General features: G+C 42.8%; 2 protein-coding genes across 4 annotated transcripts in view; both read right to left on the bottom strand.

The window, feature by feature from the left end:
- LOC148649889 (cation channel sperm-associated protein 4-like) lies at positions 1-11,011 on the bottom strand. 2 transcript variants are annotated; one of them, XM_088603105.1, is made up of 12 exons: positions 10,861-11,011; positions 9,395-9,487; positions 8,735-8,878; positions 8,543-8,644; positions 8,332-8,429; positions 7,198-7,327; positions 6,623-6,756; positions 5,738-5,912; positions 4,424-4,641; positions 3,817-3,979; positions 2,439-2,628; positions 1-199 (listed from the first exon to the last, which is right to left on the bottom strand). In XM_088603105.1, the coding sequence occupies exons 1-11, from the start codon at positions 10,894-10,896 to the stop codon at positions 2,530-2,532; spliced, it is 1,392 nt and encodes a 463-aa protein (XP_088459231.1). In that variant the 5' UTR covers positions 10,897-11,011; the 3' UTR covers positions 1-199; positions 2,439-2,529. The 2 variants fall into 2 exon arrangements, with proteins under 2 accessions (XP_088459231.1, XP_088459232.1); XM_088603106.1 differs by lacking the exon at positions 8,543-8,644.
- A 1,623-nt stretch (positions 11,012-12,634) lies between these two features.
- Positions 12,635-25,284, bottom strand: part of cnksr1 (connector enhancer of kinase suppressor of Ras 1) — a 51,236-nt gene continuing 38,586 nt past the window's right edge. For both annotated transcript variants that reach the window (XM_088603103.1, XM_088603102.1), the window contains 8 exons: positions 25,053-25,228; positions 23,020-23,093; positions 21,664-21,735; positions 19,695-19,768; positions 17,135-17,208; positions 16,168-16,288; positions 15,683-15,867; positions 12,635-14,088 (listed from right to left, as the gene is read on the bottom strand). In XM_088603103.1, coding sequence (XP_088459229.1) covers positions 13,681-14,088; positions 15,683-15,867; positions 16,168-16,288; positions 17,135-17,208; positions 19,695-19,768; positions 21,664-21,735; positions 23,020-23,093; positions 25,053-25,228 — 1,184 coding nt within the window. In that variant the 3' untranslated portion in view covers positions 12,635-13,680. The remainder of the gene's footprint in view (positions 14,089-15,682; positions 15,868-16,167; positions 16,289-17,134; positions 17,209-19,694; positions 19,769-21,663; positions 21,736-23,019; positions 23,094-25,052; positions 25,229-25,284) is intronic.

Here is a 25,284-nt window from a genome sequence, read left to right as displayed (position 1 = left end):
TTCTTATTTCTGGTTATTTCTCCTCCACCTTATTTAATCAGCATATCCTTCCAAATCACACCTGACTCCAGTACACTGGCAGAACGGCAGCTGTGGAAGCAGCAAGGTCAAGGGAAACTCAGGAAAAAGTAACCCAGGGTCGAACAGCTTGCCTGGGGAGCTGGATCACTGATCATGAGCAAAGGAAGGAAGGAAGGAAGGAATGAAGGGAGGGAGGGAAGGAAGGAGGGTACGCACACTAGGAAGCTCCGGGGAGAATCTGAAATGGGGAGCAATGGTAAGGGAAAAGAGGAAGGTTAAAGTAGTGATGGGAGTGAAAGGCGATAGGAGGATTAGTTGAGGCATGAGCGTCTGTTCAAGTGGGTGCGCGACAGCGTTTATGAGGGACTGCGTGACAGTGTGAGTGCGTGCGGAATGCGTGACACAGGGTACAATCCCACGCAAACACGTGGAAAACACACAAGTTCCACACAGAGAACACTGCAGGTCGGGAACTGAACCCACTGCCCCAGTCCCCAGCGTTGCAATGCTAACCTCTGCACTCCTGTATCACCCCAAATAGGTATTATTATTAAAAACAATATTGACAGATATGGATATGATGCTCCAAGAGCTTTTTGGCAGTAAATCATTCATATTGGTCATTTTAGGTCACCCCATCAATGTAGGAAGACTGGATAGATCACCCTTGTCACTTGACATGGCTCCACAAAGATTTCACCTGTCCTGGCTTCACCATGCACTACTGAGATCATCTTACTTCAGTGATTAAAGTTTTCTGACTGGGTCAGATGAGTAAAACAGAGCACCCTGCATAAAAGAGAAAGTCCAATATCACAGTTCTCTACTATTCAAATATAACTATTAGACATTATGTGCTGTTGTTCCAGAGAAAATACAATTCAAAATTTTGATATTCATCACCAAAGAGGCACTTTTCAAGCAAGTAAAATTTATTTATTGATCCAAAGATAATAAGACCACTGCTTTAGACAAAACACAGTTTTGCATGGTTTTTGCACAGTATTTGTGTTATTCTCCAAAACTATTCAGAATCACTGCAATGAATGTTATCAGTTTCTTGCTGGTTATAACTGGGTTGTTAGAAGGCGAAAGACAAGTAAAGGCCTTTCCATGCCAAGCATACTGGGGAGAATTGTAGATCAGAGCATGCAGTACAACAAGCCCCTTTGTGCATGGAGCTGGTAAACGTAAATGATTTAAGAAAATAGGATTGAATTGCAAAAATATACACTTTGGAGCAAAGACACATGGTTTTGCTTACAAGCGGTTAAGTTCCTATAAACAGCAACTGGACTCACTGGAGCACGTCAATGTGATTATTTTCCACCTGAATTTCTACTCCAGAAATGCAGGGCATGCCCTCTACTGGCCACTGCTAGCATGTTACCAATCATCCTCTGGTGCTATCCAGAAAGAATGTGCCCATACAGCAACAGCTAGAAACAGTCAGTAATTGCTGAGAGCTCTAATGAAATACCAATCAAAATCAGTTAAATATTCAGACTTTGAGGGTCATGGGAAAAGATACAGTATTACTCAGAGGAGCTGTTAGGTCATGAAGGAGGTGACCTCCACAGGAACACTGAGCTCTTCTGAGTTGTATGCATAGTTGGTGAGTAAAGGCCTTTGCTTATAAACTGGAGAATGCTGAACACACTCCATCCTTTACTCCACCCTCTGGCTCTGCAGTGGCAAAGAGGATGCTTTGGTGTGATCGGTGATGCAAACTCTTTCCAGGCTACGCCATTCTTAGTGTCACACAGGACGGGCAGGAAAGGGGGCTGAGATGCAGCTTGGAATCTGCTAAAAATATTTGGGGCTCAGGTGCAGTATGAGGTTGGGTTGTACTAGCTGAAGGTGGGACGAAGTTGGGAGCTGATTATATATACCACAGCAGAAGTTAATGTTTGCAGTGCATTATCTCCTAAGATTAGATGATGGCTTACACCTAAAAAAGCATTGCAGAAAAGTATTATTAACTCAGCCTGTGTAACTGATTACAAGCTGTTGCTCCTGCCTGTTCAAAGCCATATGGCACCACTCCTCAGATAGGGGTGAATTCCCCTACACCAAAAGACCGGGCCTCCTGCCGTGAGAGAATTCAGCCCTATCCAGGATCAAAAGGGCAGACCTCACCTTCTGTGACAGGATCAGTGCCAATGAGCACTCTTACAGTTAGAACTCCTATTACCTTGGATTCTACCTGTGTGCACCTCTGTAAATATCAGTAAAGATATTGTTAGGATTTTTTTTTCCTCTTTTTTGAGTAAGGTTTTAAGCGTTATTCATCTGGGGAGTTGAATTGATGAGAATGACAACATTCTAGGAACACTGTGGTTTAGAGCAGGGAAATGAATTGGATGAGGATGGTGTTTAACTTTGAGAGTATTGGAGTGATTTGATGGGTGGGGATGTGATATGGATGGGTTTAGGTACATAATATTCTTCAGTGCGTTTCAAAGGGTTTTCCCCAGTGGAAGTGTGGGTGAAGAGGATGTTGGGGACCTAACATATAGACTTCCTTTTTGCTTTCATCGCCGCCTGAAGCACAGTCCCCTTCTGGTACAGAGCAGGTGAGGGCGATGCTGAATCAATTATGTTTGCCTGTAAAAAGGAAAAAAAATAATGAAATGGGTGACCATGTGATGTTACTAGAATGTTATAACACAAATATAGTAATGTTATAACACAAACAGCAATATATTAAAAAGATAGATGCATTAGTACCTTTTGCATGCACAAAGTTTCTGGGGGGGATTTTAAACACACTGGCATTTAATATAACACCCATAAGCTTTAATGTATCAACCCAGGGGTGTCAACATGCAGACCTTGGGTTTGGTCTGGCTTTCCAAACCTGACCTGAATCTGTTGGGTCCCAAGCCTATCTATTGAGCCCATGTGGTAGGAGAGGTCAGAAGACACCCTTGTTAATGTTATTGTGATACACAGTCTCATATGCATAGCACTAGCTATGGTTTTCTTGCTCTAACCAATTGTAGTGCGCCTGTTTGATGATGTCACAGTTCCTGTCAGACAGGGCCATGTCTTAGCATGAAAACAGAAGGACAAATGGCACTGCAAGACCCATACACACACTTCTATAAACCTCTCCTCCAAGGTTTGGAGCAACCTCAGAGACTGAGTTGACCATCATTATTACTCCTCTTGCTCTTTTGAAAGCTGAGAGCAAATTCCTGCCTGGCTAGAATTTTGCTAAGGTAGAGGTACATTTCACTGGGACAAATAGAGAAAACAACCAACCAGCAATGTCATCACACTGCAATCTTCCTGTTTAACTTTTTTAAATTCAAGGAGGTGAACACAGAGCTTCCACCTGAGGTAGTAGCAGTGGAAAGCATTGTTTTTCAATTTAAACCAAGCCTCTTGGTGATTTTTAACGCGTGCACTTGGACCACACTTGTTCTGTATGTCTTTACAGTACACGTGAACATTTTTGCCATGTTCTGTATTTGCATCCTGATTTTTCTGTCTAATTGTTCTGTCACAAGACGTGCTCTTAGTGAGAACAAGGTTGTGCTTAGCTGCCTTTACCATGAGTAGAACAAAGTCTTGCAAGTGAATGTTTGACTCCCTAAATTCCCTGGAAACAAGGAGCAATCCATTCATCCTAGCCAAAGCTGTTTATTTGCTCTAGAATCTGAAAATGAACTTCTGTTTGTAATTCACTGAGTTCATACTCAGGAAGAGTTAATAACATAGCTGCCCTTTACTATACTATAATTATTCCACTGGACATGAGTCCTTGGCTTTAACAGCTAATACCCCTACCTTCTCCAGGATCATGAGTGTGGACAGCATGTCCCCTGTCCTGCCAGTGGCAATTTCATTCATCAGGAGGTTGTCCTGCAACAGTGAGGCCTGTTTGTTCCTCATGATCACCTCCTGCTCCTGCTCCTGGTTGAAGGATATCCCTTGTACTTCTCCCACAATACTGAAGAGATGAAAACAGCATAGGGCATCACAAACAACAGTATTTCCTATAGCTAATCAACTCAAAATCATTACCTAGTCAATCCAAATGTGTCCCATGGGGATGGGTGGGTTTGAATGACACTGGCCATGTTGATCTCAGTAACATTAGGTTTTTAAGAACAGACACCAAGAAATAGCACAAGCAGACAAAAATGAGAGAAACTGACTCACTGCAGAAAGTCAGAGAAATGCAGAGAAGAGAAAAAGGCTTGATATTTTTTCTGCAGTTCTATTTGTTTATTCTAATCACACACAAAACTGTGCTGTGATCTCTGATGTGGGTCATGCTGCAGTTCGGTTTTTTAGACTCATATAATGGTGGTGCCATTTTGAATGAGCATGACAGGACACCATGTGCAGTAACACCAAGCAGCTCTCTGCCAGGCATTACACCTGGCCCCACCTGTTCAGCTCCTGGCGGATCTTCTGGTAATCCTTGATGTTCTTCTGGATGGCCTCCAGCACCATGCAGAATTCTTCATAGGACTCGACGGTCAGGTTCTCCAAGCAGCTGTACTTGTATGGTTTTTGCCGCTGGGTCATCTTGGTCTCCCGGAGCACCTCTTCCAGGTGCACTGTGTCAATATCCGTGACAGAGTCCTCCTCCAGCTGTTTCTGGGTCTAACACCAGAGGGCACACTCACAGATCTGCACTACTCTCTCATTTTCTGGACTGTGCTGGATTGTACTGTGACTGTGCCATACAAGGTGGTGTCGTACATTGTGTTGTGCACTTCTGCATTCTACTTACTGTACATCTACAGTACAGAGTGGTCATAAAGTCTTACAATCACCCTTGAAAACATACAGTACCTCCAAAAAGTATAAGGATTGCGGTTTAGGATGTTTGCAATCAAGATTGCAGAAGACAAAGAACTTGCTGTGAAACTTTACAGTGTGGACAGTGACACTGTGAAGAGACAAACACTTTGTACAGCCACACTCAGTTGTAATCTCCCAAAAAGTAAGAGTCAGAAACAACAGAAACTGTGGCCAAGCAAGATATAGGAGAGAATCACAAGAGCCTTGTGTTATCTGGGACCACATCTGTCTACCTCTGCTGTATTTCACAACACTACACAATTGAAATTTAAAGAGGTTCAAGTGGTGAGTAGTTTTAGCGTCCAGCAGCAAGAGATTAAGTAAAGACTAATTCTACACCACAAAACAGAAAAATGAAAGTTACATACTGTACCAGCAGAAGTCTTCTCAAATGAAAAAAGGTTTTTCTACTCCTTTCTTTATATGCTACAGCATAGAATTACCCGCTACTTATATAATAACTTTGTTGTATTGTACCCAGTTCTTCCACGTGACCCTGTATTAGACTAATCGGTTATTGAAAACGGATGCACCAAATTACACTATATGATCTTAAGCTCCATTGCATTGTTTTATACCCTGCTGTGCTGTACATTCAGTTCTCTGTCTGACCTGTTCTCCCCATCTAGGATCAGTTCCCTGTGGTCAGCATTGTTTTTTCATCATACTGACACTGCAAACAACATGCACAACCAACACTTTTCCTTTCATTCTTTTTACAGAGAGAGCCTTACACAGTCTGGGTTGTAGGCCTACTGTGCAGTACTTTGCTGCAATGTACAGTGATTCTGTTGTGCTGTACCGTGATGCTGAAACAGAAATAGAGAAAAAGCCAGAGACTGTGGAACACGGGGAGGGGAGGTCCTGAACGTCATTAGCAAACGTGAGCACTGACCAATGCGACTTTGTCACCCCCCTGGCTGGAGCTGTGCTCGTCATACTCAGCCATGGCGAGCTCCAGATTGGTCGTCACCACGGCAACCAACAGGTTGGCGAAGATGAAGGCGCCGCCCGTCAGGAAGACAAAGAAATAGACTGCAGCTCCATACATCAAGCCCTCCTCCTCCGTCCTGACCACACAGGAAGAGACAGGGAACAACAAAGAAATATGAACATTAATCCTGGCCTAGGAGACCTTGTGCTGAGGGCCGTGGTGGTGGTGTAAAGAATAGGCCATTGTACACAAAAGAAAAAGAGTGTCTTCAGCTGAGCTGTCAAGCACTGCTGACAGTGCCACTTGGCCATTGTTGTACTGTTGTGCTGTTGTCCCATATTTGACTTGCTCTCTCAGAACTAGACATATTTAAAGCTGCTGACTGTTTAAGGCTGCACTGGTAAAAACAAAATGAAAACATTGTGAAATAAAAATAAAAAAACAAACTTTGCACTTTGAGAGTGAGCTGAGAGTGAGCCAGTCACAAACCAGGTTTCCCTAAAGTGTCTCCTTCTCCCCAGGCTAGATAAAAGTTCTCACTGGGAGCTGAGGAGGGCACAAGGCCAGGGTGATATCTGTCCTGCTCCATGCTTGGTGTCGTGTTGCCATTTTTTTTTCTTCAGCTGCACACTGAATAGCAAATTAAAGGCCATCCTGCTTTAACCTACTATACTCTAAATCAGATAAAACAGCACCCTTTTTTTTTAGAAATGTCAACATCACTCCTCACTCACGGAAGCACCACGGCTATATAGCCTTAACCCCCTTCCGCTTACTACGCTAAGCGCGCAATGTGATGCCACAGGACTGCTGCGTCAGGCCGGGTGTTGGTGGTACAGTACGTACTGAAACTGCTGGTAGATGCTCATCCAGCCGTCCTGCGTGATGCAGATGAAGAGAGAGTACATGGCCGTGGCCAGATCCCCGAAGGCCGAGGGCACCGCCACGCCGAACAGCGTGACTCCGAACACCGCAAACACCTGGGAGGAAATGACCCCAAGCAAAATGAAAATCCCCTTCTAATGCTGAAATCAGTCACAGCGACATTTCAGTTTCTATGGGATTCAGGTAGAGAGAGAGATTCAGATAGAGCTCTTACAAGTCCTATTATTCATACTAGTACTACAAATTAGTAAAACAATCTACAACTACGTGGCTTGTTTTGTAAGTCCCATTGCTAAAAAATGCAATTGTTTTAACTATAAACAACTGAATAACAGATGTAATCTTGCTTGGAGTCTTCTGGATCCACAAGGCTACCAATTACTGGTGTGTTTGTGCCTGCTCTATTTTGTGCTTAGTGTTGTGTCACAGTACTTGTGCCTTTGTCAGAGAAGGCAGGCTGTAACGTGGCGGGGTTGAGCACTACGCAGGCATATGCTGGCGTCGCACCCAGCGGGAGCCAAAGGTCATCATCTCACCAGCATGATGATGACCAGCAGCAGGAAGATGTTGGCCATGTCCGGGATAGACTGCAGGATCACCTGGACCATCATGGCCACGCCCCGCAGGGCAGCGAAGCCCCGGATGCTGCGGATCACCCTCAGAACTCTGCACGCACGGAACATAAGCGGGCCAGTAAGACAAGCTGACTCTGCACCAGTTTAACTCCACTTGCCTGCCTGTGAACAGGTGCTGTCCAGATGACGCTGTTGCCTTATACTGTTCCTACAGTAAGTGAACAAACTGAACACTGCCATGAGCATTAGCATGTAGTCATCCTGGTGCCACTTTAAGAACTTAAGCTAACTAACCTGCCTGGAGAAAGAGTCCACCAGCTAATAGAACACGACTGGCTTTATCCCTGACCACACACATACAGTACTGTACATAACCATAAAATCCTGTTCTAATGGTTTGATTAATTTCACTACCTAAGTCTTTATAATTCCCAGCAATATATTCTTCACAAATAGCGGAATATGTGGTCACAACTGGAAGAAGGTGTGCTGTTGGCTACATCTACCGTAAAGTTCTCTTTAGTTGATTGTCATTAATATAAATAGCTTAACACTGTGCTAAATGCGTAAATATATGGGATGTTTAGTTAATAGTTGGAGAAGTAGCATTTGCAGTAGTTCTTCACATATATCATGGACCCACTGGGAGACACTCCAGCAGGCCCACTGTATAGAGCAGTTAGAGAAGAGAGAAAATACCTCACTGACTTATGGGGGAAATTTAGGGGCAACTACTTTGTACAAGCCAAGAGTGGATTTTAGAATGTAGCCAAGACATCAGGGTTTACACCCCTGCTCTTTCGAATGGTGCCTTGGAATGTTTCATAGCAAAATAATCAAGACCTCAGTTTTAATGTTTCAGCTAAAGGGCAGGGTGTACTGGATTTGGAAATTCTGAGTCAGTAGTAAGATTGCCCCCCTAGTGGTCTACCAACACAACGTACAGCTGCAACTGCAGCAGTGTTTAGCTTTATAGTAGAAGCAGTAACAGTAGTATCAATAGACGCAGGAGCAGCTGTAGAGGCAGCAATCTTATAAATGCTCATATTGATTGACTTATCCACTTGTAGCAGCAGTAGTTTTAGTAGCACTAACCTGAGAATCCTGAGAACGTTGGTGCTTCCCGGAGACATCACAGCTGGACCCACAATCAGAGATGCAATGATCATGAAATCCAGAATGTTCCAGCCATCCTGAAACAGGAATCCAGATTTTGAACAGTCAGTTTGAGTTTTCGATCAGCAGAACAAACACAAGCCTACATCTTCACAAATTATTTTGGATCCATCAGTAACTGGAGAGTCACCTTCCAAAAGATGTAGAAGCCGTAGTACCACTTGACAAGAATCTCCCAGATAAATATGGTCAGGAATATTTGTTCAAAAACATTGAAAACTGTGGCATATCTCTAAGAAAAAGAGAAGACACAAGCATTAGAGAAAATAACTAGGGGGCAATTTTAAAGATGACTGTCCCCCACACATTCTGGTGAACTCACCTCAGCTATGAAAGGGCTGGTTTGGAAAGCAATGATGATGGAATTGCCCAAGATGGAGGCCATTATGAATATTTTGAAGAGAAAGTGGTCAAGAACGGCTCCAACAAGCTCCTGGGAAACATAGGTCTCTATATGGGAGTCATCCTGAAAGAAAGGATTCACAAAGCTTTTACTTCAATATCCAGGCAGGCAATTCATCCACCCTTAAATCCACCACATCTATTTAGATATATTGTTATGTATTTAGTATTCTTTAATAAAAACTAGTGAACTGCACATATTTGTGGCTTCAACAACATGTAGCTTGTTTTAGTCAAGCAAGTGGTTTTGGAGACGTTCTGTATACAGTAGTTTTATACATTTTTCAGCTAATTTCCACACTAAATTCAAACCTTGGTTTAGATCATTCTTGTACTCCATATATAAGGGGACCTCAGACAGCGGAGAGTTCCTCTTCTTAAACCTGTGAGATGTAGCTCCAGATCTCTAGTCTCTAAAGGGCTGAGCTCGATCCAGGCGATCTCTGCACAGGCTCAGCATGTGGGGTCACCTCCTGTCATTGCTAATTAGCGGTGAACTGCGCCTCCACACTACTGTTAATCCTTCACTCCTGCACTGTAAAGGAGAATCCTATGTTCCCGGTTTGGTTAACTCACTCACCTTAACCTGAAATATCGCCTTGAAGTCGGTGACTTCCACTTCTTCATCTGCATCTGGTATGGACCCCTTCCGGACCCTCCACTCCGAACCACGCTGTTTCACACAAACCGTGCAGCAGAAAGACAAAGAGCGAGTGGGGAGTCAGGTCAGACAGGCGTGGTAGGTCAGAGGAATGAAACATAACCTCCAGCCCCCCTGGATCAGAAACAAAGTCATTCACTAATAGAGTATAGCGCCTAGCCTGGGGGCAGCTGAGAGGTCGTCAAGGGACCCACAAGGAAGGCAACCCCCATGATGCCCTCAGGGGTGACAGCTGTGGCTCATGCCAACTGCATACTCATCCCAATCCTGAATTCCATTCCTGAGGTTTACTGGGCAGGTAGGGCAGGTGGGCTAGAAGGATCACCAGGGGTTTTGGACTGGTTAAAGGGCACTGGTAAAATTGGGTGAATGGGAGTCCTCTTTTTCCTTATTGTTGTTCTGTGTGCTTATGTTCTTTACAACTTTGTAATATCATGGCTTTCCTCAAATAACCACATATTCATAAAGAGGACACTCGATCCAACAACAACAAAAAAGATATTGCTGTAAAAAAGAAAACAAAATTAAGATACGGGGCCCAACCTTACACATGCAAAGCAAGTGACATTGATTTTTTTGACCCGATGCCCACTAAGGCTCAATTCGTCACTGTTTCATATATGCTTCGGAATGCTTCTTAATGGCTTTATGAAGCCTTGGACTTGGAATGAGGAATTCATGTATAGATGTGTGTTCTGTTGTAATGCAACTTCCCAGGCTGAGGTCATTTATGCCCACTGTTCCCCGCGTTTAAATTTCCACACTAAAAAAAAATTGGATGCAAAAATGCGCAGACGCCACCTGCTGGTAATTCTGCGTAGAATAGTTTTGCAGCGCTAAGGTTTTGAAAAGATCAATTTAGTCCCCGATCTCTTTATGTAAGACACACAGCGTTTAAATGTGTGTGCCTGCAAGTAGGTAGTGAAATGAAATTATGGTCTAATTCAAGAACATGTTATCATGAGAAACGATAGCCAGAATTTTTTAAAAAAGTGGTGGAAATAAAGTGCTCTAAACTGGTTAATATATTGTACACTGTACGTTTACGAGTTGATTATTTTTAAACGTCATATACTGTATACAAATTACAATCGCGTAATCTATTATACATACTATTTTAAATAATAAGAGTTTCGTACTGAAACTACGAATCCGACCTAATCCCACTTACTTTATAAACATAGCTGTTACAGCGTTCGAAGAAAGCATCTTTGGAAAGTGCATACCCATACAGAAACCCTGACAAAGACTAATCGATCACCTTTGAATATTCAAAAGCTGTCCGTCCATTAATATAATATTTGAAAAAATCACCAATACCGGTGATATGATAAAAGTAGCAGCTAAATAACCGCTTTTTCATCAGAGAAAATAAACTAACTCACTCTTGTGTGCACTTTAGAAAATGTCCTCGATTCCATTCTTCATGTTTCTACTACTGCATTCTTCGTTACTAGTGATTTCGACGAACTAAACTAGTCTTACTTATTCTAGTGTGGTTTAGCAGCATGTCTCTGTGACGTCTGCAAGCAAACCTTTAAAACTTTCGTATGTTGTGACGTCACAATGACCCAGCGATTACGTCAGCGGGAAGGTCAGCCAAAGTGGGTCACCACCCATTAAAACTGAACTGAGCGCAGCGCAGAAAACTAATTTGCAGAAAACAAATGTTCTTCAGTTAACTCCCTACCTATGTTATTGTCTCACATTGACATAGGAAAGGTTTTACCTGGGTATAGAACAAATTATCAATACGTGTTATCACCACAGGCTAGATATAAATTAAAAAAAAAAACTTTTAGTAACGAAAATGTTAAAATACGATTGAGAGAGCATTAATTAATCTACGATCATAACTTTCTTCTTTCAGGTTCTTAATTATCTGCTGCTAATTGTAATATATCCATAGCTTGTTTTGTGTTAATCTTCTTTTTGAAGTACTCATAATGTTGTAATTTACTTTGGAAAAAGGCATCTATCATAATATTTTTTCTGTATAATTTTAGAAAAAAATGCACCCTTCCTTTTTTTAAATAGCGAGAGTAAATTAGGTGCCACCCAAGGAAATCAAAAATAGAGCATTACTAATTTGATGTAAATTAATATTAACTTATAGCTAAAAACATAAAAAAACATAAATAACTAATACAAATTAGATCAACTTTAATCTGTTCTTTGCAGATTTTCAAGACTCAGCACCTGATGGCTGTACAGTTTTCACCAATTTTATAAACATTGAGTCATCGGGAACAAAATTTAGTTTAATGTAAAATAGAAACTCACAGTCCAAAGATAAGACTAGAAATAGTGGTAGGTTAATTGGCTTCTGGGAAAACTTGCCATGGTGTGAGAGTGTGGGTGTCTGTGTTTGTGTCTGTGTGTGCCTTGTGATGGACTGGTGTCCTGTCCAGGGTGTGCCCTGCCTTGTGCCCACTGCTTGCCAGGATAGGCTCTAGCTCTCCCATGACCTCAAAATGGAAGAAGTGGTTAGAAAATGAATGAATAGATTAACAATTATTAGTTGGCCACAACCTCCAACCAGGCCTCCCCTTTAAGACAGATAATCATCCAACTGTGGCATCCTTGTAAGTAAGTCTAATTTAGACCAATTATATGGTACAGGCCTGTTTTTTCCAAATAATACACCCTTTACCATTGGACATTTCAATGGATCATTTAATGGAATGTTATTGCAGACATACAGTAAGAACTGGCACTCTGTAACTAAAACAACGGCTTTATTAAGTGTATTTTGTCAGTGAACCCATTGATTTGTGAAAGACAGATGTTCTAAAATGTTTTTGGGGTTTCAATTGTCCATCTAGATTTCACTGTTCCAATCTCTAGATCACCTATTGTTCAAGAGCTCAATTCCCTGTTATGATGAGCAGTAACAGTACTGGAGCCTACTGTCCCAGTACTGCACCAGCACTGGTGAACCAAGGTTGTGCACACAAATCTCCAACATGGTGCTTACTGTACCAGTACTGCACCAGCCCTGGTGAACCAAGGGCTGTGCAGACAAACTCCAACATGGCTAGGGTCAAGCTGTTACATGCTCACATGCAGAGTTTGCAGCATTGCATGCACTCACATGCCTCGCAGGTCCCAAGGAGTCACTGTTGCCTGGCCAAAAAAAAACATCCAGACCTCACAGGCCACAGTGTGAATTCTGAGCAGGTGCTTTTACTGGTTGAGCCATTCAGGGTTGTAGCACATGTACGATTACAAGATGTTGATGTACTTTCAGAGACCCTGATTAAAAAGTTTGTGGTAACCAGCTGATGAAGCCACAATACAGAAGGCCAATTCACCCAGCTGTATTTGCTTAACAGTCTCTAATATCTAATCTACCTGTACCCACAGGATCCAACAGTAAACGTGTTCACAAACCATTTTCCGCCACGCGAACATTAGCACAGAAAAAAAAAATCAACTCCTAACGTTTCCCATTAAAAATGGATGAACTATCCTGGAACATGAATATGACATTTGTTTTTATTGCACTTTGAAATTGAAAAAGAGCCTCAAGATTTTTACATCATTAGATTTAACAACTGTATTATATTTAACTTTCCATTTGAAATAAAAAGTTGCTAATTTAGCGTGGAGGTAAATGATTTATGATCACGTTCCCCATTGTTGCCTCTGCAATATTCCCCGTCACTTTCCTCAGGCGGTGAGGTTAAATGTGTGAACACATGTCCCTTTTCTCAAGATTTTATCCATTAGTGTGGCATGAAATATTAGAGGTAATACTTTTAGACACATTTGCTTCAATAATTTGTATATAAAACCAATATATACATACAGGTATTCTTAAAAGATTTTTTAGCACAAAACTGAAGGCAAAATTATACACACGTAAAAGCTGAAAGAACCTTAACCAATAATAATTCCCTAATATCAACACATTTAAAAAAATAGGATTGTCCTCCATTAAAAAAAAACATTTGTCTTTTTTCCTGCTAAAAACTAGAGATGAAAGAATGAAAAAAAAATGCTAAGGCTTTGTGAGGATAACCAAAAACCTCCTCTTATTTGTTTCTTCTATCATCAAATTAAAAACACTGGCTAAGAAAATACTGCCGGGCAAAATGGCCAGGGCATGATGGGCATCCAGCAAGTTACTGTATGTATCCAGACCGGTCAGCTAGCCCGGGCTTCTGGCTTTGTGAAGGACTTTCACGAAGAAGGAGGAGTCCTCAGATGAAGAAGTAATTGTCTGAGGACACGTTTGCTGTCCCGCTGGGCAATGTGTCTGCAGGGTCCGTCTCCATCGGGCAGGACTCGACGTCCAGGCCCGCGGGCTCCGAGTCCACCAGCTGCTCCCCCTGGGTCAGCCTCACTCTGAAACTCGCGTCCAGCAAGGCATCCCTCTGGTTGCTGCTGGGGCAGTGTCTGTCCAGGCCCGACTCCTGGCCGCTCTCGTCCTCGCCCGCGCCCTTGACCTCGCCCGGTGTGGCTCTTTTCACGGCCCGCTTGGCCTTGGCCAGCTTGGCGATCTCCTGGCACAGCTCCTCGTTCCTCTGCTTCCACTCCCGGAATTTCTCCGATGTCAGCCGGGGGTCGTCCAGGATCTTGTTGATGATCACCAGCTCTGATTCCTTCGCCTGAAACCAAACAGTTACCATCACGCTGGCGGAGTGCTGGGCCTTGGACTGTCACTGGCAGTGGGGCCGGCTTTACCCAGGAGGCAGAAAGACTGCTAAAGCTCTAGATCATCTCTAATCGCCTTCCAGCATGAAGTACATTCTGCCACATTAATAATTCCTGGAGCCTTAAAACACAAAATACAAATGCTAAAGAACAGAATGTGATTAAAGAGAGCCAAATATCCTTGTACACATTTGTGTGTACTGGATAGCAAGGAAGATTTTGCAGAAGTCTAAAACAAAATAGTTATATCTGCCCTTTATATTTATTTCTGAAGCTGGCCTCACGTGCTAGCAAAGTATCAGCATTGACAAAACATACTGGTTGTATTTTAAATCAGGACACTCCCTTCCATTTTTGATTGCTTATTTATTTGTTTGGAACTGTAGCACAGACGTTTGTCTGCTTAATTTAAACAAAGACCCTTTTCTGAAGGTCGAAATCCAGCAGGATGCTCAAACTGGTTAGATTGTATTAAGGAACACAGGAGTGGTTGAAAACCCTGTTCCCCCAGTCCTTCAGTTTACAGTGTCAACTCACGACCCACCTGCCCAGACTGTACTCTCTGCATTTGCTCTAAATCCTGTTCCTTGTATCTTGTCACTACATTATGTTTGTATCCAGTCTGCCCTTGAAATACTTATGCTGTTGGTATTTACAACTCCGAACATCTGTGTCTACTACCACGGTTAAACCAAGCATCAGGTAAACTGTAAAAATACACTATTAAAAATGTTTATGTACAACAGATTTTTGAAGTGCAATACACAACTTAGTAGTTGTGTAGTTATGCATTAATTCTTAAAAAGAATGCCCAAAACAAACTTGTCTTCTCTTGTGAGAAGCTGAAATATGAAAAACCTAATGATCTAAGATGAGTTAGCACTACATGGTGCTGCCAAATGTCTCACGATCTGAACAAATACTTTAACTGAAACTTATGTTACAGGTCTGAGTTTCTAAAAGATGCAGTGTAATATAAGCCGTCAGGCCCTAGACTTTACTAGCCACCCGAGACTGTTCCTTTGCCCAACATAGAAAAAGATCAGACGTAAACACCCTATGCACAAAAAGGCAGGTCCCTGTTACAGGGAGATTTGAGCTATTGAGAGTGATGTCATCTTATACTTCTTACAGTTTTGTCTGATTGTCAGAAAAGGTCTTTGGCATTGCTGCCTTGCAGAATCATGACCATAGGTTCAATTCTGAACCTGGGGTTCTGGGGTTCTGTCTGCGTGGAGTTTGTATGTTCTCCCCATGTTCAAGTGGGTTTCCTCCAGGTGCTCTGTTTTCCTACCGTAGTTCAAAGACATGCTGGTAGGTAAATTGGAATCTGAGAAAATTGACCTTGGTGTGAGTGTGTGCATGCCTGTGTCTGGCGATTGTTCGCTGCAATGGACTGGTGTCCCACCCAGGGTGTACCCTGCCTTGCTCCTGTTGCCTGATGGGATAGGCTCCAGCTTCCCCGTGACCCTCAATTGAATGAAGTCGTTAGAAAATGGATGGGTGGATGTTGGAAATGAGGGGTGTGGAATGATGCACCTTCCTTACTTTAAGGGTACTCTGCAGCATTCGCAGGGTGTGTATTTTCTCATTGATGACTGGATTCTTGCACCTCTTGATAAAGGACTTCCGGAAGTGGTCTCTGGTCAGCAGCTGCTCATTGCCGATCAGAGACACGCCCCCTTCCTTGAGACGATGAAAAAGAATGCCCATCTCATCTTCAGGGGCAGGTGCTAGAAAAATGAAGTTAGATAAGAAATTAACAAAATCCTGGTTTCCTGATATCCCAGTTATTATAGCTGAAGTAGTTAAGAGTTAATCTACTCAAAATCTAGAAGCAATATTTGAATATCACATTTTGAGGTTTCAGAAAATCAGTGAGATAAAAGGTTACTAAAACAATCTCATCTACTGTGAAATTAAAGACTCTCTGGATGTTTCAGTCATTTTTCACAACACAAGAGTGCGACATACTTAAATGTTTTCCTATAAACCAGTTCAGCATTTCCAGGAGAAAGCTGGGAGCAGGCTACCTGTCTGGCTTTTGTCTGCGGCAGTAGTCATCACTCCTTGGGTCAGGATTGGTTTTTTGGGCTGTTTGTCTTTGACTTTCATCCTCGGCAAAGTGTTCACAGCTCGGTCAGAGGGCTTTTTCTGAAGACAAAAAAGAAATAAAATGAGCGGAAGAAATACCACATGGATGAAATAAATAAAAACGAGAGTGCCTTCTCTCGACTTCTCCAAGAAGGCAGTTGGGTTGACATTTTCACTCCCACCAAAGACAGGTCATTCTGGACATTTCCACCTCCAGGCATACCAAAATATTGGAGTATACTCCCAGCAGGGAGTCAGTCCACCTCCACTGGAGATTACGCCTGGAAAACTGGGTGGTAGTGGACAGCTCCCTGGTTTTCTCATAGAATGTGACAATTGCCATCTCTCCCTCTAGTAGTTTGTTGTAACCTGAATAGCACTTCCTGTTGGAGCTTTCTTTAGTCAACCACCGCCTGCAATTCCTCAAAGGGGTCTAAATTTATGTATTTGCTAGGTCTGCTGTTGCAGAAGAGCATGTACCACCAATCACTGTCATCAGTCTTCGTTTCACAGTAAAGGTAAAAATGCCTGGTGTGCTATTACTTTACAATCCTCAGAAATCAAGGGACATACCAAGGACTGAGTATTTCCACTTCTTCAGAGAGGACAGGACAGGACACTCCTATGGAACACATCATCATCTAACATTTTGGTAGGCCAGTTTATGTTAACAGTAACATAACTTTGCCAGTTTAAGATTAATTAATCTTCTACTTTAAGATTACAAATGATGAGGAAGAGAGCTTCAGGAAGACCTGACTGGCCTTACAGGTAGTCAGATAGTTTGGTGCGCCACATAAGGTGCAGGTCTGTATGCCAGCAGGGGGCAGTATCTCCTGGTCTTGTGTACAGGTCTGTATGCCAGCAGGGGGCACTATCTGCTGGTCTTGTGTGCATCATACTCACTGTCCCTGCTTTCCGCCTGGAGGCTCCTGGGGACCTTGGTCCTTCGTCTTCAGGCTCCGTCTCACTGTAACAGTCTGTAGAAGATTGCAGGACAGCAGTCAGCACTGACACCCCAACCCAAACCCAAAGTGAGCAGCAGGGGTCTGCAGACCTACAGCCCCAGGCCTACAGTCATTCAGGCACTCAATCAGGAGCTATTAAGCCATTGAAATTGCCTTCAATTAAACATGTATCTGCTTGACTGGACTGGAATCCAAAGGAGCCTGCAGCAATATTTATTTTTGAAGGTAACCTAAAGTGTTGGCAGGTTATGAGCATTGACCAAACTTACTGGTTTCGTTTTAAATCGGGAGACTCACTTGTAGATCAACATAGCTTCAATAGTAATAATTTAAATATCTGATCACTTATTTATTTGTTTTAGAACAACAGTACAAAGTTTTTCCGGTTCATTTAAACAAAGAACCTATACTTAAGGTTATACATTATACACTAGTCTGAGCAGCCTGCTGAATTTTTAAAGATTATTGTCAGGAACACAGGAAGTGTTGAAAACACCTGTTTCCCTTCCCTGCTTTGAAATGTAATATCAGACACAAGTGTTCAGACTAGTGTTGCCCATCTCTCCCACAAGTAGCCATCAGCCTTCTGGAAGTCAGAGGAGGACTATATCAGGTTGCCATGGCGACCTCCTCCTGGGGAAACCATTGGGGCAGCACTAACAAGGGGCAGAACGATCTCTGTGCTCTACATTAAAATCACCAGCTGCCACAAAGTCATGTAGGCACAAGGCTTTTCGGTGGACAAACATGCTGGGGAAGAAGCCATTACTCGCTCAGTTCTAGCAATCACACAAACACTGGCCCACCTACTGTTGCAGCTTCCGTTAATAATTAAAGTTAATACAAAATGACAGAATTTCCTTGCACTTCCCTTTTCCTACCTCAAAGACAGAGAAAAGAATCTTCCATTTTTGGATAAATAACGGGCCTTCGTTGACATTGTTGGTTTATGGTTTCTCTTTGCTGCAGCCAGGACTAGTGGGCACACAAAGTGCAATGACCTCCATTACACAATGTACAAAAGTCATGACATAATGACTTGATCTTTCAGATCTGTTATCTTTATAATTTATAATCATAAATTACATATATCAGGGGCCCTTTTAGTGTTGAACAGAGAAAACAAAACCAATATTTAAAATCCTTGAAGGCACTGATGAAGACAACAACAGGATTTCATCCATATAAACAGTGAAACACAAACCAGAGGGCACAAGAGGAAACTGCATACAGTATAAGTGTCCTTAAAAATGAGAACAGGAGGTACTTCTTTACCCAAAGGGCTGTGGGAGTGTGGAACAAGACAGGCAGTTGAAGCCGAGACCCTGGTTTCTTTCAAGAAACAGCTGGATGAGATCCTCAGATCAATTAGTTACTATCTACCAGCCAGGCTAGAATGGCCTCCTCTCATTTGTAACTGTTCGATGGTTCTCATATGAACCCACCAAACTCATGTGCATATCTGTTGGTTGAACCCAGATACCTTCACACCAAGTCCTTCACAATACCCATGCCACCACAAGCCCCCAGTGCCAGAGGTCTGCCCTGCGGCATTCTTCTCAACAGCAGCAGCATATTGTTAGTCTAAAATGTATTTAACAACATATCCCCAGTGACAATTTAGCAGGCCATCACAAGATACTTTAGCTTGTTTCATCTGCTGTCAGGACTGGGTCCAGCTGCAGCTGAAACTCTTCTACTGCTGTGCTTTAATTACCCGAAACGCAACATGTTTAATAACTGGTGTAATTAAAGCAAAGCGTGTTGCTGACTTGTTAATCAGCCCAGGTGAGAGTCATCAATTCAGGCGCAACCATTGCAGAGAAAGGGGTGTTGAGACAGACCTCATGTGTTGTTTCTGAGGAGAGCTCTACACAGCACTCTCCCACAACTGGCACTATTCTTTCCAGTAACCATCTTTTCTTAAATCCCAAACCTTTTAATAGCAATATAAATTCCTTGTTATGATGTTTTCGAGACTGTTCTCAATGTGGCACAGTAAGCCACTCTTTTGTGTGCAGTTTTGCCCCTATCAGAATGTTTAAATATAAGCTCCTAAGCTGGCAGGTACTGCACACACCCACAAACTGCTAGTACCAGGCTAAAGACCTATGACAACAGAAGGAAAGCACCATGACCCACTCACCAAACACACAGAATATGAGAGGAATCCTTAAAAGCCGGGGTGAAACAAACTTAGCTTTTTGACTTCCCCTTTGGCAGATAAAATAAATGCCACTGGGGCTGTCCCTATCTCCACAGACATCTGGGAACATCTGTCTACAGCAGGTGGACCAACATGCTGTCAGGGCACCCTCTAATGATGTGGGAGATTATATCACATTATCATGTAGGATTGTACACGGCTAAAACGATAAAAGGATATCTGGGCAGGAAAATTCCACTTGCATTACTTCAATGTATCAGCATGCAGAGAAGAAAAGTTGTATTTCTGAGAATTTTAAAAGCAGATAAGACTAGATCACACTCCGGCCTACCTTCTTCGCTGTTTGGAGGGTTGTTGTGGTCTTTTTTGTGTTTTTGTATCGCAGTAATTAAATAGTTGATCCACCTGGAGGAGAAAAACCAGGGTGACTTCATCATCAACAGCAAAAAGACGCTTTAGGGAGTTAATGGTGGCAATATCTCCTGGCTTGTTAAAACCCTGCGCAGTGGTCTGAAGCTCTGAGGCCCGCAGAGGTCTGATTCGTGAGCCTCTAGTGTAGCCAGTGAGAGTGGTCTCTTCTCCCACTGGTGCCAGTGAGGCACTGCAGAGCCTTGGCAAGTGGGGGTGACAGGCGAGTGTTTCTGAAAGCAAAGTGGATAGACTCACACCTCCCAGATAAAGGAGACAGCAGTGACCTGGCAGTGGTGAGATTCCACATTAGGAAGGCAAAAAAACATTTTTTTAAATTAATTTTAATTCCAATTTAAATCCCTCCTGAATTAACAATAGTGTTTAAAAGGCTCTGACTAACAACCAACTGGTTTAGCGGCATGTTAACGTAAAATCTCCTATAATCACGTTTAAAATATTGTGCCACTGAAAGTACAGTAATGCATTATTAGGGATCTGAACTCCTGATCAAAGGGTAATGGATTCAAAACCCAGGCGGGATACAGCTTCTGTAATCTTAAATAAAAATATCACTCAAAATGCTCCAATAAATGCCCTGCTGTATGAATGGATCTCCAGGTTTCCTTCTGAATATACCAGTTCATTTACTTGGACAAATAAAGGAATAAAAAATGTAGCAAGGTTTTCACAGTAAAAATAATGAGCTGACAGCAGGGGGCACTGGTCGACTTTAGAAGCTGAAAAACCTGTTTTGTCTCTTGCAGTCTGTGCTGTGTGCTCTGCCCAGCCTGCTGACAGATAACTGCACCCATGCTTCGTGAAGATAACAGAGCTTGTTTTTAGATCCACACCAGCAAGAAAAGATCAGCTAAAAAACCCATAAAAATGACTCCCCAAGCTATTCACAGATTATATTCACTTCTATATCCTTTTATGAGTTTCTGGATAGGGGCTGGAGAAGAGACGTCACTTTTCCATGAATTGCTCTTCTGCTTTTTTAGCTGTCTTTTATCCATTTGTTCCTGTTTTATCAGTATGCCTTGATGTACAACTGCATTTGTTTAGTTTTACCTTGAACGGGCCTGACAAAACCGCATCCAGAGTCGGCTTAAATATTTGTGGTAAAAGGCGCTGGCAATACTTGGTTCTTTCGAAGGCTCCCCCGTGGCAAATAAAAAAGGAGTGTTTTTAAAATATTAATTACACATCATGTCGAGCCAAGTCCCAAAATATATTTGCCCTCTCAGTCAGATAATTAGCACACTTCTTTTGTTGGATGGGAAAGCAGAGATTATGTCCTTCCACGGTTCCCTCCACTCTGTATCTGTGCAAGTTGCTTTCTGGTGTACTAACGGCAGTTCTGGGGTGCCAGGTAGAGTGAGGGTTGCTCACTCGGGGAGCCCTGCTGGCCTGAGATCATGCTAAAAAATTTAAATGAGTGCTCAAGGGTAACAAAATCCTAGGGATCAACAGGGATGTGATTGGAACCCCCTGTGCAGTGCTAAAAGCACAGGATACTTCAATGCCTTTTGAGAAACCCAATGAGTGACATCACCATAACAGATTTATTTCTTGTAACATGAGAACTTCTACACAGACTCAGTCAGGAATATGCACAGCTACAACACTGCGCCAGAACAGGTGCTGCATCTAGGAGCCAAACTGATCAGTAACTTGTCGATTCCGAACTGGAAGAGTAGAAAAGGTCCCTTTTTCGGCTGGTCAGCTCTCTGTTACAGTACACTGTGCACCACAGATCCAGCCACAATCCACGACGCGGAGTCCGAGCAAACAGGCAGAGAAGAGTTCGACCCCACCACCCTGTCCACCGACCCTCAGCACATTTCAGCAGGACAGCAGGAAGGAAAAGAAAAATGCGCTTCACTTACTTGCTCATGTCTGAAACATTGTCCGCGGCGAAGAAAAAAGTCTGGAAGCGCTCATGGCACACTTTGAACACGCTTGAGAGGAGGAGAGAAAGGAAAATAAACAGCGCTGTTAGACCTTGTACACTCTGGATTCAGTGTTGGCACAGGGGGAAGTCTCAAGAGGCGTCACACTGAAGAGAGGAACCTGGCTTATTAACACTGCAAACACCCCCAGCCTCCGTACCTGAACCGCAATTCAACAAGGAGTTTCACATCTGTTTCAATCTTATAAATGTGTTTTTAGCTGTGGAAAGAGAATCTCGTTTTATTGTTATCGACATTATGTGTTAAGTATAAAGGGATCCAGTGATACAGGCACTACACAATAAATTACAATAATAAAATAGTGAATAATACATAATCAAATGACAATAAAGCAAGCAGGAAGAGCAGCACAAGTTTTACAGAAAGCATAACAAAATGCAAGAGTTACAACAACCTTTCAGACAGCTTCCTCTCAAGATGAGCTTGCCCATTTTTCTCATGATCATAAAATATGAAATTCTAGGCTCCCAAGTCAATATGAATAGAGGACAACTTAAAAGTCCCTAACATGTACAGTTAAAATGCTTTCTTTATAAAATTAGGACACTGTTTCTACTGTATTTTTTCAAATGAGTACAGGCCAGTCCTGCAATGGAAAACACTTTTCATTTGGTTTTTTCTACCCATCACCCTTTATTTCTTGTCTCCCCAGCTCTCTGCTGGACGATCAGTGGATACTGGGTAGAAAGTTTGTCTGGCTGCTAAAGGTTTCAGCCTCTGCAAATGACACTGCAGAGAAAGGCAGGACGATCTCGCCTCTCTCTGCAGGGATGTGATGGGAAAGGGGAGAGAAAGAGGATTCTGAGACAGCAGCAGACTGCAAGAGGTGCATTTACACTTAAGAACAGGCTGCCCACATGTGCACATGAAGCCAACAGCTTGGCTTCTTTCAAGAAGAACTCTGGCTGGATGAGATCTGGGTAATTAGCTATTAGCCAAATGGCCTCCTCTTACTTCTTATTTGCAATTGTTATGATCTCAAGAGCAAAAATACGAAAACTCCCAAAACACCGAACCGAACAGGGTTAAATGACTACAAAGTTTTTCTTCTAAAGCGTTTTTTTTTCTTCATACACAAGAAAACCACAAAGACAAAAGGACAGTCACCGTTCAGGAAAGCTCATTTTCCCTGTTCTTCTTGTGCAGATATTCTGCAAAGTGTTCCCACTTTGATGTGGTTTAACAGGACAAGCGGCTGGTTGTCAAGTCAGTCGGGTTCGCCTCCTGACTTTCTGCTGAGCAAATTAACACTGACGCAGATTGCAGACTTACTATTTCCTCTTGTGTTCCCCAGCACTCTCAATGCTGTAAGCTGATATATGAATCAGGCCCTCAGCTTTCTCTTCCTAAAATAGAAGGAAAGAAACAAAACAAATTCACACGGTGATGTCTGTGCTGTGACACCCTGTAGTACATACTAAAAAACAAAGCCAATCAGCTCTTTCTCAACATCTTTGCTCAATGCGGAGATCAAGAGAATTAATAATAGTTTGTGCCATGCATCAGCAACATTGCCAACTAGGTACAACTGTGCCCAAGGCTCAGCTTTTGCACATACCAGAGGTTAACTCTGAATGCGAAAGAGCATGTGGTCATTTCACCATATCTTACAAAATAACAGGCTGATATCTGCCACAGACAGAGAAGGAACAGCATAGAAAAAGCGGTACAGTTAGTCATTGTCATCAATGTACCTGGGATAAAATTTGCCTCAGTGCTGTCTAACATAGCCACAGCTATTTTAGGTCCTACTGGTACCTGTGACTTGTCCTACATTTGGTAGAGTATGTGCTTATGGATGCTAGAGCTCTCCATCCTTTGTCTGGTGAAAGCCACAACTTTCAATTTCAGAAATTTAATCTGCGCCTTCTGCTTTAATTCATGCTTGTTTTGTTTTCCTCAAATATGCCAAGCTTGGTTTTGCCCAGACATTAATTGAGCTGCTGCCAAGACAAGCACTTTGTTTCCACTAATGCAAATTAAAACCACTCAGCTGTGATTAATTTCCCTTTTTTTTACTATAAAGCAAAAATTTATGTTGAATACTGGCTGATTCCATACATCATATTCTCAGCCCTCAGTCTTTGCCAGGTATTAAGCTTGAAGTCACTGTGTTCGTCTTCGCCCAGCAGGTGAATGTCTCTTTCAAACAGAGCTTGTTGTGGCTCACAGTACACACAGCTTCATGCAGATCAGACATGGTTGCTGCCTGAGCACTAGCAGACACTTCACAGACAAATGAGTTATTCAGAATCCCGATGGCATTTTTATCGGTATTTCAAAAGACAAGGACCAAGTATTTAAGAAATAAATGCACTGCACAACTATGTTACCATTTAGTACACTATATAAGGAAAAACATGTTACTGACTTCACTGTTACTGTCAGGTGCATTTCTAAGAATTGGTTTTCTTTCTTTGTGAAATACATCTGAAAATGCTTTGATTCATCAAAAAAAAAACACTAGCAGCATTCTAACCAAGCGATTTTGTGCTTTTTCACATAATTGTTACCAGTAATGTTACGGGCTCTAAATCTGCTTTATTGAGAGTATAAAAAAATACAATGAAAATGAGGCTCGAGGCCATCAAGAGCATCAAACAGAATTTTAAAAAGATGTTAGATGCTTTTAGTCAAGAAATGAATTTAATTTTTTTTAAAATATAATTTCAGCTCAGACTCCCCTTTTAATCAAGGTCCTCCTGGTGTGTTTATGTGGCAGGTGCCGAAGTCAGGCCCATTTTAAATCTAACTCACACGCTAGTTGCAGCCTCAGAACTTGACTGCTTTATACTGGCTAGAAAAAAAGGCAAACAAGATCCACTCTCAAATATGGGCCTGCTTCTGCAATTTATAATTTATAGGCAGGTTAAAGTTTGATTAGATCCGATTTCCCAGTCTGAAATAACTGAAAACAACTCCTAGCAGTCGACTGTTTTAACTACTGTAATGTTCAGTGAAGCCTCCTCCAGTCGGAGCCTGTTAAGGTGACATAACTTTGCAGAGCCTGAAAGGTGTGGCAGATCCGATAGGTCGCACATTCAGATTTTTGGCTCTGGGACATGCCTGATGCCTGAGAGACAGCAGATTGCATCCTGGTCGGACACAAATCCAGCTGGCGAGACTCTTTTCAGGAAACATATCCAGATTTTACAACCTGTTGGCCCTGGCGCCAACTGGCGAGGGGGAAAAAAGGCCCGATTCTCACATTTAAAATTCACATTCTGCACCGGGGGGGCTGGGTTGTACAGCGCCCAGGCAGCTCGTAAAACCTGAACTGGAACGCCAGGGGAGCCCGGACTCACCTGCTGGCTGGCGTACCAGTACAAGGAGGCCCCCTTCAGCACGAACCAGAAGCGCTGCCACTTCTGCGCCACGAAGACGCCGCTGTCCTTCTTCTTCTTCCACAGCCAGCCGTCGCAGTCCGCCCGCCCCAGCTCCCGGCACGAGACCCGCCGCCGGCTCATGGCGGTGAGCGTGCCTGCCGGTGAGGAGGCGCGGTGTGAGTCACATGGGCCACGACCCCCCCCTCCCCTC

This window comes from Lepisosteus platostomus, chromosome 13 (assembly GCF_059453375.1).
Source record: "Lepisosteus platostomus isolate fLepPlt1 chromosome 13, fLepPlt1.hap1, whole genome shotgun sequence".
NCBI lineage: Eukaryota > Metazoa > Chordata > Actinopteri > Semionotiformes > Lepisosteidae > Lepisosteus > Lepisosteus platostomus.
Note: the sequence above shows the minus strand (reverse complement) of the source record. Positions and strands in the feature narration are given on the sequence as shown.

Excerpts from the sequence above, each read along its gene's own strand:
- LOC148649889 (XM_088603105.1), bottom strand. The coding sequence starts at position 10,896 with ATGGAATCGAGGACATTTTCTAAAGTGCACACAAGA. Across the intron at positions 5,913-6,622 it reads AGCATCTACCAGCAGTTTCA|GACGGAGGAGGAGGGCTTGA; the intron begins GTACGTACTGTA and ends CTGTGTGGTCAG. Across the intron at positions 2,629-3,816 it reads CACTCATGATCCTGGAGAAG|GCAAACATAATTGATTCAGC; the intron begins GTAGGGGTATTA and ends TCCTTTTTACAG.